Source organism: Poecilia reticulata, chromosome 3, assembly GCF_904066995.2.
Source record: "Poecilia reticulata chromosome 3, P_reticulata-male-v2, whole genome shotgun sequence".
Lineage (NCBI taxonomy): Eukaryota > Metazoa > Chordata > Actinopteri > Cyprinodontiformes > Poeciliidae > Poecilia > Poecilia reticulata.
Window position 1 is genome coordinate 32,839,196 of NC_088832.1, and position 12,247 is coordinate 32,851,442.

A 12,247-nucleotide genomic window follows, 5' to 3' on the forward strand; every position below is an offset into this window, starting at 1 on the left:
AGCTAAATTGGGGCAATAAAGTTTGTTCAAAATAATAAAAAAAATAGTTATGAAACTGAAAAATTATTTTGAAATCGAAAAAAAAAGAATTCAAACTGAAAAAAAGATTTGAAACTGGAAAAAAAATCTGCAAAAAAAAGTTTTGACAGAAAAAACATTTTTACCCAAAAAAATTGTTCTGAAGCTGAAAAAATTTGTGACTGAAAAACATTTTGAAAGCAAAGATTTGAAACCAGGAAAAAAACTGTTCAAGACTACTTTTAAGATTCAAGTGTTTTTTTTCTTTTCAAAAACCTTTATAGCCCCAATTTAGCTCCATACAAGTGTTCAGTCTCAACAATAAATTAAATTCCATACAATAGTGACACAGTCTCTGAAAAATACGTCAAATATTTATTGCAGTATATTGTTTGAAACTACAAAAATGAAACTGTATTTATACCCTGCATACATTAATTTCTTTATTTTTGATTTTTAGTCTGGCATTTCTCCTGACACAATAATAAAAAAGGAATAAAAATTAAGCCGAAAAGGCGGGAGTTTCCATAGCAACAGGTGACTAAGCAATTTCAGAATCTCTTGTTCCCATTGTTGTAGCAGAGCTAACAGAAGTTGAGCTAACATGTTGGGTTTTCTGGAAGAAATTTTTAAAACCCCTCAAAATTTCTACCATAACTTTTGAGATTTAGTTCTGCATTTATAAACATGATGTGTTTTGAAGCTATTCTATCATCACTTTTCCCAAATTTCTTCATAAATCGTCAGAATTAGGTATTTATCAACAGCAAAACTAAAAGAAAAATATAAAAGTTGAAGTCACGTTGCCCATCAGTTGTTTGTGAACATTTTTGGTTTGCCAAAACAAGATAATTTAGTTTTATATTCTGTTTATAAATGTCAAAAATGGATCTCAAGAAAGTAAAGGACATTAAAACTTAATCAAAATCTTAAATAAAATAAAAACTTGACATCTTTAGCTGTGAAATGTTGGCTAATATTAAAGAAAATGTATTGGTCAGTCGTTGTTTGAACTATTATTTAAAAAGATGTCATTGGTTTAGTTTCTTGAACAACAGCGCCACCCACAGAGCAAAACCATTATTAGACTTTTCTTTAAATCAGACAACATTGACTCTTATATGAAGGAATTTTATTATTGCATGAAGTCATTTTAACAATACCCTTCATTCTCACTATAGATCTGCAAATACAGTACATTTTTATTTCACATACTTTAACATAAAGAGCATTTAAATCTCACATAAATCTGTAATTTCATTTAAATTCAACATAAAAAAAGACATTTTTACAGAAAACATCTCCAGTTGTTCACATCTGAGTCTCCCTCATCACAGACTGTGATAACAGTCGCTACGGCTGGATTAAAATGGACAGCCACGTTGAAGTTTGTAGACCGGGGCCGAAGAAATCCTCCTTGTCATCATCGCTCCTCTGCCAGCAGCGATCTGAAGGTCTTCAGCTCTCTGACGCTCGTGGAAATCCTGAGAACGTTTTCCAAACATTTATAAAGAAGTGTGAAGAAACCAATTTAGTTTTACGTGTCAAGAACTTTCTGGAAAAGCACATTTAAAGGGGACCCATGAGGGCTGAAACGATTCCTCGAGTGATTCGAGTACCTCGATTATTAAAATTCCTCGAGGAAAATTGACCTGCCTCGAAGCTTCGTTAATTTATGTTTTATCATTTAGCGCACCGTGTTTCAGCCGGAACATTATTTGCGTTGCGCGGAGCTCTGACTTCCGCCTCTGAGTTGTTGACGGAAGCTACGTGTTAGCGGCATAACGTCCAATCTTCAAGTTCGGCCCGCGGGGATTTTACTGATTGGTGATAATTCCGGGTTTTCATCGTTTTTGTGCGACCAATAAACATCCTTAAAATGACCGGCGCGATGCCGGGAGTTCGGCAGCCTTTCTGCTCCGGAGCTGCTGGTTGAACGGCGGGAAGAAGCTGAGGAGGATTTACAGGTGAGCGGAGAGACTGAACACGGCGGGCGGCTGAGGGTTGATGCTTACAGGGTAAGAGCAGCTTTACGGACGAACCTCACAATAAACTTATATCATCCCGGTCTGACCAAACGGGAGGCGGAACATGGCTGGTAGATGAGTTTCTGAACGAAGGAGCCATAAATATCCCGTATTGCTACCCCTCCCCTCCCCCGGTCTACAAAAAAGTAACTGGTAGGGAAGCACAAATGTGGAAAAAAATAGACTGATGTTGATATCCGATAGTAACACTGGTGTTATGGAAGATTTACCAATATTTTATTTCATAATTGTTTTTATCCAATTAATCATAAGAAAAATCTATAGATTACTCGATTACTAAAATAATCGTTTACAACAGCCCTAGGACCCATTATGCAAAATTTACTTTATGCACGTTTTTGTTGCTTCGTTTGTGTCTCAACTGTTTGTAGGAACAAAGCCATAAAAAAAAAACATGCATCCGTTTTTTGGTGTCTGGAAAATGAGCCGTTTCAAAAACCATTGGAATGTTTTGTCAGAATTGAGGGAACTGCGCCGTTACCTAGCAACACCAGCCTGTTACCTAGCAACCCAAAGGGAGAGGAGTTGGGGGGGCGTGGCCAGTAGCAGTTTATTTGTTTTTAATGTGACAGAACCCAAAAACAGCTCACTCTGAAAGGATAACTCATTATCTAAAAACGATTCTGAGTAAAATCTGATGTTTCGTATCGCTCATAAACTTGTTCAAGGAAGCATAGTAGGTCCCCTTTAGGTCGATAAAGATATTTTATTATGAAGGCGACAGATTCCGACCTTCCGAAGGCGTTGAGGAGGGAGACGACTTCCTGCCGGCTGAGCTGGAAACCGGGTCGTTGCTCTGTGGACTGGGGCAGCGCTTCAATCTGTCGCTCTGAAAACAGGATCTTCAGAGCTGTTCCTAATCCCTGAGTCTGGCGGAGAGACACACAGAGCAAAACCGAGAACAGACATGATGCTCAATTTCTTCACATGCAGAGAAAAAGGATGTTTTCTGAAACAAAACTTCCAAGTTCAGTCAAAATTTGTGCTTTTGAACAGCCATTCATCATACAGTCTTTAAATTTTTTTTACCTAAATACTGAAAAATTCTGGTTTTCAAAGCTTTTATTCGATTGTTTCATGATTAAAAAATACATATATCATGGAAATAAATATTCATAAATAATTATATATGATTTTTGAAATCTAAAGTAATATTTTGATCCAAAGTTGTGCATAATCAAAATACATGCAGACAATTCACTTTTACTCCCATATAAACATATTAGCATAACTGCTAATACAAAAAGCCGCCTGTATCAAAACGTAGGCATAAAACCTACGGGAGGCTCAACGTGTCACAACCTGACATTAAACCGAACCCTGAGTTAATCTGCTGCATTGCTAACATTATTACAATATTCTGCTACATTGTTGTAAGAATCCTGCATCAGAATCAAAAAACCGACCTTCCAGATAACAGAAACTAACATTTTGTTTCTTTTCTATTGACGACTCCAAATGTTTTCCAGCTAAATTTCCCTTTTAGAAATAATCCTTCTCTTCTTAAAAAGGAGAAACAACTAAATTTAGATTTTTATTTTATTTTCTATGCAAAATGCAATACGCCAACATTACGTTACGATACAGGATTTACCCCATTTTAAAGCAGAAACAAAATGTCATTATTTAAAATATACTTTGTGAAAATACCTATCATAGATCCTTTGGTCACTGAAGTTCTCAGTGAGCATTTTAAAAATGAAATGTACGCTTTTTAAGCTCGATCGCACCTGTACTTTTCCCCACCTGTACTTTTCCCCAGACACGACATTTGAAGCAGCCGACGCAGTCCATGATCCTGGAGATGTTGAGAAACGCCAGCCTGATGTCCTCCTGGTGGAACAAGAGACAATTCACAAGGTCAACAATTAAATAGATCACTGGTGTCAAACTCAAGGCCCGGGGGCCAAATCTGGCCCGCCGCAGCTTTTTATGTGGCCCTCTGGACTCAAAATTACATCAATAAGTCCTTCCAGTTTTTCACAAATCTGCAAAAATCACACAAAATCAACAAATTTCCACATTTTTTCCTGATTTTACTGCTAATTTTCTCAAAATTGGTCAAAAACGTTGAATCCGTAACCGATACGACGAGTGATAGAGTCACATTTGACATCATACATTAGTGTAAATATTGTAAAAAAATAATGATTACAAATATTTCTTAATATTCACCACAAAATCTGTCATTTTGATTGCAAAAATAAACACTAAAATAATCACAAATCCCAGAGGAACAGCTATTTATTGATATTTTAACAGTTTTATTGGTTTTATCAATAGATTCTGGTGCAACCGGCTCTTTAAGAACATTCAGATTTTTGATTCGGCCCAAAATAAAAATGAGTTTGACACCACTGAAATAGATGAATTCATAGCAACATTTAAAAATATATATATATTACAGGTGTTAAAATTTATGCACAACTGATTGTGTGGGGATTGCAGTATTTTTGTCTCAAAATAAAGTAAAAACGTCGTACAAAGAGCTCCCTCTGCTGGCCAAAACAAACACAACAAGATTTCTGATCCAAAATGATGTTTTATGGATTATTTTCAACACATTTAAGAATTTAAAAAATGATCTTATATTCTTAGGAGTATAAAAATGCACTGAAATGTTTAATTGCTTCTCACCTTCAGCTGTGCTGCTTCTTTTTCATCTCCAGCAAACAGAGAAGTCTCATCAAAGTGCAGAGGAAAAGATCTGGAAGAATAAACAGGAACAAAAATAATCACTGCCAACAAAAAGACTCATATTAATCACATAATGTCTCAATGTTGCTTCTAATCACCAGAGAAACTACAAACGTGAGGCTGTAGGACTCACTGATGCAGTTTTACCTCAAATTCCATGTTGAACTGGTAAAACTCAATCAAAACATTGAGATTTTTCAGTGTAGAAGCATCCATCTTACTTATGACTATAAGTTCTGATCCAAATATTCAACCAGAGTCAGCTGGTCTGCTGGACAGACTTCAAAAGGTCTAAATGGACGTTATTAGTAAATCGGTTGGAGCGAAGTTTGGACTAATGAACCATTAATCATCAATGAATATTAAACCAGTTAACTGCAGACTGACTTGGCCAGATTCAGGATCTCTAGAAGCAGCTCTTTGTATTTCTGGTCCTGCTCTGGCCGACCCGTGTACAACTGGAAGGACGGCTGACTGAAGAACGGCAGAACTTTGGCCAGCGCTCTCAGCTCTATCAGGTACAGGAAGTAGAGGTTGCGGAGCCTCTTGGGGCCTTCGCCGGCCGTCAGGTCAGAGTCGAAGCGCTGCCTGAACTCAGACACATTGTGGCCCCACTTCCTCTGAAACCAAGTGTCTGAAGAGGAAGAAGAGGAGGGTTAAAAACAGACATCACAAACATGGAAATCCAGGAGAGTTAGCATGCCTCACCGTCCAGGAGGTACCGTGCGCTCAGATGAACGTTGATGCTGGCGTGGAGGCCAGATATCAGACGGTAGAAAGCTCTCTTCTCCACACACTGACCTGAGACAGGAAACAAGCCAACAATAAAGAAACTGGACAACACATCTGATGCTGTTCCAGGTCAGGTGGAAACAAAGCTCACCTTCCAGCCAGCTGTAGAAGGTCCGCGCTGTGAAGGACACCAGATTGTGAGAACTCCAGCAACAAAGCTATCAGTGACCTGTTGTGCTTCCTACAACATGTTGGGATACAGAACATGCTTACTACGCTTTGTGCACTAAATTATTCTTAGATAATGACATTTTCTCCTATTTTAGCTGCTTTCAGAATGAGCTAATTTAGGGTCTTATTTATTTAATTCGTAAGTACTGAAAATACGTTTATGTTGTTTTAGTTTTTTTATATATTCAGTAGGGTGTATTTTATTACTGTGCTGCCATAACAAGTGAATTTCCCCACTGTGAGATTAATAAAGGACTATTCTACAACCAGTTGACCAAACATGCTGGAGCTCAGCTTAGGTTGCTAGGTAACGGGGCAGAGTTCTATTGGGGTTGCTAGGTAACGGGGCAGAGTTCTGCTGGGGTTGCTAGGTAACAGGGAAGTTCCTGCTGGGGTTGCTAGGTAACGGGGCAGTTCCTGCTGGGGTTGCTAGGTAACGGGGCAGAGTTCTGTTGGGGTTGCTAGGTAACGGGGAAGTTCCTGCTGGGGTTGCTAGGTCACGGGGCTGTTCCTGCTGGGGTTGCTAGGTAACGGGGCAGAGTTCTGTTGGGGTTGCTAGGTAACGGGGCAGAGTTCTGCTGGGGTTGCTGGCTAACAGGGAAGTTCCTGCTGGGGTTGCTAGGTAATGGGAAAGTTCCTGCTGGTTTGCGGCGTTACATTCTGGAGGTTTTTGAAACGACTCGTTTTCCAGACACTAAAAATCACGAACTTATTGCCAAAAAACTGCTGGCTGGTTTTCTTAAGCACTTGTGATGTTTTTAGAAGCGGTTGAATAAAAGCATAACAACACACAAAATGTGAATTTTAAGCTAGCTGGCTAGCTAGCTAGCTAGCAGGATTGAAATAAAATGCAGCTTACCTTCACTTCCTGAGCTGCTCTGAAAGGAGCTGGGCATGAGCGGTCGCTTGACGGTGAACGGCCTGAAATGAAAACATAGAAACCCTGAATGGTGCTTCATGGTGAAGCTTCCTAACTTTGATCCAACTGGTCCAAAGAACCAGCGATCTGCAACCTGCCGCTGTGGCTCTTCCACAATGGGTCTGCATGACTTTGCTTTTTTAAAATTAAATTGTTTAATTTGTGTAGTTGAATTTTCACCCACCAAGAATTACACTAAAATGATCCGATTTTCTAGTCATTAAGTTGGAATCTCTGTTTTTTTTTTCTTAAATTATTTTATGCCTCACAGAAAAGAAAGATCCATCTACTTTTTGCTATATTTTTTATTCTTATCTTTATTTTAAATCTTAAAAATAAACATAAAATTGTGGTCAACAAATTTCCTACAGTGTATTTTTATCAGAAGTCTTCTTATTTCAAACAGTTGTGTAGCATTTGCAGCTCTGAACGAGTTTTATTTGGCTAGACTGAGAGTAGAAATAAAGTTATTACTGTTAAGTAAAAACAAATAAATTGAGAAAACATTTTTGTAAAGTGAAATGCATAGAAACATGAATTAATTCAACTTAAAATTCAAAAATACAATTTGAAATACATTTTAAAACAATTAATTTGGTAACAATTTTTTTTAATAATATTTTTTAATAATAAAATGATAATTAAATAATTTAAATAATAATGGAGAAAATTGTAACTAACTGAAACTATATCATGCATTTATAAAACTAACAAAAACACACTGAAATTATGTGTATGATCATCTTTGTTTTCATGTTTATTAATCTATTTATTAGTCTTTCAAATTGATGTGAATTTTTTTTTTTTTTCCCCCCAAACAAGATGTTTATGTCGACTGTCGGCAAATTACGGCACGATAATCCCCTGGCGGCTACGCTATGCTACGCTAGCCTGCAAAACGGCGACGACAAAAGTTGGGCTAAAACACCAGAGTCGGTTGTTGTTCAACAATAATTTAATAACTTTATTTGAAGACGGTATCTTCTGTTTAGTATTCATTACCAAAATGGATCTAAAATGAACCAAAGCAAGACAAAACTAAAACTACCAACTAATAAAAAATAGCTAACACACTCTAAAAATTTAAACTAATTTAGATATACAAAACGTCACAACAAAATGAAACTGTAATGGAAAACCCTGGTGAAGGCTGCAGACGCCTGATCTAGAGTATTTTCTCTCAGCCGTTTGGTTTTGCGTTGCGTCGTACTTGAAGCAGTTCTCCTCGTAGATGCTGTTCCAGATCTGCCACGCCTCCGGACCTTTGTAGCCCGTGTAGCGCTCCGGGTTCAGCAGCAGGTCGACGTACTGGGAGTCCGGCGACTCCTCGTCTGGGAAACGGCAACAATTAGTCACAAACGGTCACAAACAGTCATCCATCTGTCAGGCGATTTCAGCAACACCAAGAGAGCAAAACAGAAGCAAATCCTCACTTCTGTTTTCTAAAATATGCAAACAGCCTCATTTATTCCCAGTCACTAAGACAATCATTAGTGTCATATTTTCTGCATTATAAATCAATTTGTATTAGATATAGTCCTTTATTGTTATTATTATAATTATATTTATGCATTTCTGTACCGTCAATAACGCAGAAACGCTCGGCCTTGTCATCGTGTTTGCGCCAGTCCAATAAAGCTTCTCTGGTCTTCTCACTGAAAACAAAAGCAGAGGTTATAATAATAATAAATAAAAAGAAATAATCATCATCATAGTAATAAATAAAAACTTTATTTAAAACCAGACAATGTAGCTCAAACATCCATCCATTTTCTTTCACCCTTGTCCCTCAGTGGGGTCAGGAGGTGCTGGTGCCTCTCCAGCTAACGTACCGGGCGAGAGGCGGGGTCACCTGGACAGGTCGCCAGTCTGTCGCAGGGCAACACAGAGACACACAACCATGCACACACACACTCACACCTAGGGGCAATTTGGAGAGGCCAATTAACCTGACAGTCATGTTTTTGGACTGTGGGAGGAAACTGGAGTACCTGGAGAAAACCCACCATGCACAGGGAGAACATGGAGACTCCATGCACAAAGACCGGGGCCGGGAATCGAACCCAGAACCTTCTTGCTGCAAGGCAACAGCTCTACCAACTGCGCCACTGTGCAGCCCTAGCTCAAACATAAATGTCACTATTTGATGTGCTGTGCCAGATTATAACATTAACTAATTGACAGGTTATAAAAATGACTGTAAATATAATAATTAAATAAAACATAATATAAAACTACAGGGTTCAGTTTCAGAGCGTCTGACTCAGAATTTCGGTTGTTGGTTTGCAGAAAAAGGCGCCGTCTGTTACTGATGGAGGTTGTCAAAGGCTGATTATTGGTTATAAATTAGCAGTTTTCTTTAAAAAAAACAACCCCCCCCCCCAAATTTTTAAGCTTTTTACTTCATGCATATCAGAAAGAGTCGATTTGGTTGTGACTCGCCTCAGAGAAACATCCACGGCTCCCAGATGTTTCTCCTTCTCACATTCAGTCAGCGGCTGCTTGTTCGCCTCTGCAGAATACTGACAGTAAAAAGAACATTCATTATTTATTTTTTATTTAAAAACAGTAACTTTCATCAGTTTTATAATGTACAAACTGCGTTAACTTTAAACTCTCTCACCTTGTTGTGTGGAGCGGATCGGATTCCCTCTGGAACTTCGTTCTGGTAACAAATACAGGTTTAAATTCACGTCAAATATTTTCCACTTCCAGTTGTTTTAAAAAGCGATTAGCATCTCGGAGAGGAAAACGGAGGCACGTTAAAGTTTTTATGAGTCGATAGTAGTAAAGTGTGTGTCCATTTCTTAGAGGAAAACTTTATTTTTGCCTCTATGAATGTGATTCTTAGAGATTTTTGATGTGAAAATCAATTTTTAAAGTTTAAAATTTTAAACTTTAAATCTTCATGCAGTCAAAACCTCACAAAATCAAATACCAACTACCATAAAAGTAAAACTAAGCTCAAGTTTCACACTTTTAAAAGAGTAAAAAGTCTGTGGAGTCAACAAGAAGCTGAAAACTTGTTTCAAATTTGACCTTCAAACATTATCTTCCACGCAGTTTGCCACAAAAACAGCTGTTCTGCTTTCTGCGGCTGAATCTGCAGGAAAGACAGAAGAAAAACAGTTTGCATCCAGGTGAGACTTACAGGTGAGCAAGGCTTCACAGCGCAGTCTCTCAGACCGCAGTGGCTGTCCGCCGTCCAGAAAGGACACGGTTTGTTCAGATTCACCTGGAAAACAGGTCACCAGAAACGCTTAGAAGCAGATTATTTAATCCGATAATCTGTGAATTACGAGTCAGTCTGTATTACCTTGTAGAACCTGAAGTAGTGGGACTCCAGGAGAGGTAGAAGTCTGGGGAAAATCTGCTCGTTGTTGAAACTGTCGATGGTTTCGACGTCGCATGTACAGTCGTCCAGTTCACCTGTGACCTGGGGAAAAAATGTTTTTCTTATTTGAATCATAAATTTCTCAGTTAAGTCTAAAAAACTGAATGTTTGTCTCTCAGAAAGAAACCAGGAGCCTGACTGCTGAATAAGTGCCACTATAATAAAACATGTAAATGACCTGTAGGGGCAGGATGCCTCACCAAAACTATTTTACTGTTGTAGACAAAAAAAATAAAAAAATCATAATTTTCCATGCAGGTATAACTGAAGCAACAATATTCCTGCTTTGAACATGAAAAATTATAAATACAAAAGCAACAAAGACATGAGAAATAATCCCATCTTCAGCTTTCAAAAATTATTTTCACTAAACAGCAGCGTGTTAATCTAAAATAATGATTTAATTTAAGGATTTTTTAAGGTTTTAATAATGTCCAATTAATTAATCTTCCCCAGGAAAACATAACATCTCGTGATTATATGTGTCACTTGTCAGACAATAAACAAACAATAAACACAACTTTTAAATGTAAATCAAGGCATTAAGGACAAGAATGATGTCTATTTTCCACCTCTAAATAAGAAGAAATGCACAGAAAATGCATAAATATTGTTGGGGCACCAAAAAGCATTTGTGTTACGGTTAGGACACCCAAATAGCTAGCAACGCCCCTGAGTCTGATGCAAGGTGTTGAATATCATCAGCAACTCTTATGCTACATGGCAGCACAAGATGGATACAGTGTTTACAGTGTAAAAAGAAAGTACATTTTTACTTTAAAGTCCAAGTGGATTAGGAATAACCTTCTTTATAGTGTTATGAACACAAATAACGTCTGAATTTAAAAGTTTTTATCCACTGTTAACGAATTAAGTGACCAAGTTGCTCATAACTGCCAAACAAATTCTAATAATAAATATCATCTGGGTTCAAATGAGGCAGGACGTCGCTCACCTGACAGAAACACCTGCCGTGTGCAGATCCGGACACCTGGAGGAGGAAGAGGAGGAGGAAGACCACCGACTCCATCAGGATCTGTCTGGGGTTCTGCTCTCAGTTTATTATTTACTACAGCTCATCTGAAGCCGCTTTCAAGTTGCGTGTTTTGGTAGAAGTGAGGAAAAAAAACGCTTCGGCAGCTGCAGCTGTGAGGAGGCAGTGATCTCACGTGAAGTGTCATTTCCTGATGTTTCCTCATTTCCAATCCGCTACGTGCCGTACGTGACGTCCGGCTGCCGCGCTCGTTTGACTCACATCTGTCTTCATCGTCAGCGACTGTTGAGGAAAAATTAGGTTTTGGTGAAACAAACACGGTCCATGGTTCTCACAGAAGATCCGTTAATAGTGCATTTAATAACGGATCGGCAGTTTCGTCAAATTCTGTCACGTTTCCATGGTGTAACTCCGCAAATTAGCCACATGGGGGCGATAGAGAACAGATGCATTTTACCGTTGGAATTTTTTTTGTATTGGGGGATATACACGCTGTAGTATGGAGGAGTTTTGGTCCTCCATACATATGGGCATATATAAGAGAAATTGTTAAAAATATTGTCTATACTTAAGGGAATGAAGTTACATTCACTTTGATTAATCAATTTTATACAAGGTGCGTTGATCTGAACAACATTTAGCTTGCCCAATTGTTTGATAGTCAGATTTTGTTTTATCATTATTAATTATATTACAGTAGTGTGTTTTTTAATAATTTGCTTAAACCTTTTTATTATAAATTCTTAGGCAAAATGTAATCGAATTTTCATATTTTAAACATCTTTTTATTTAAATAGCTTTTTATAAACCAATGTGTGACTGAATAATCTTTTTTGAATTAATAAAGACACTTTCCTGCTCATCTGAATTATTGTATTTTTATTTATTTTTACATTTTTGGTTTGTTTCTCCAGATTAGCATTATGCAGTTATCCCACTTTTGTGCCAACATATTGGGGGCATGGTTTTTAGAATAAAACTCTGTTTTTGGTTTATTCTGCATTATTTATGCCAAGTACATTTCTGGACTGCTAAGCAAGAAACAAACAGACAAATTTCAAATTCAAAATTTAAAAATACTTTATTAATCAGTAAAGGGAAATTAAATAATAATTTCTGACCCAAAGCCATTTGTGTTTCAATGGAACACACTGACTATTTTTAAAAGCGATGACATCAAAATGTTTGATCTGTTTGCCTGCTGTGGTTGCAAA

General features: G+C 37.7%; 1 protein-coding gene across 2 annotated transcripts; it reads right to left on the reverse strand.

Moving 5' to 3' along the window:
• Positions 1 to 1,133: 1,133 nt before the first annotated feature.
• On the reverse strand, positions 1,134 to 11,434 carry ero1a (endoplasmic reticulum oxidoreductase 1 alpha). Of its 2 annotated transcripts, none has more exons than XR_014087019.1 (15): positions 10,995 to 11,434; positions 9,962 to 10,081; positions 9,797 to 9,880; positions 9,269 to 9,310; positions 9,088 to 9,167; positions 8,227 to 8,300; positions 7,856 to 7,976; positions 6,586 to 6,647; positions 5,647 to 5,673; positions 5,472 to 5,564; positions 5,151 to 5,397; positions 4,704 to 4,773; positions 3,797 to 3,899; positions 2,799 to 2,935; positions 1,134 to 1,502 (listed from the first exon to the last, which is right to left on the reverse strand). XR_014087019.1 is itself a non-coding variant. In XM_008405996.3 (15 exons), exons 1-15 carry the CDS (start codon positions 11,067 to 11,069, stop codon positions 1,442 to 1,444), a joined length of 1,380 nt encoding a protein of 459 aa, XP_008404218.2. In that variant the 5' UTR covers positions 11,070 to 11,431; the 3' UTR covers positions 1,134 to 1,441. The 2 variants fall into 2 exon arrangements, 1 of the variants encoding a protein (XP_008404218.2); XM_008405996.3 differs by having other exon boundaries at positions 3,813 to 3,899; positions 10,995 to 11,431.
• Between the last annotated feature and the right edge of the window lie 813 nt (positions 11,435 to 12,247).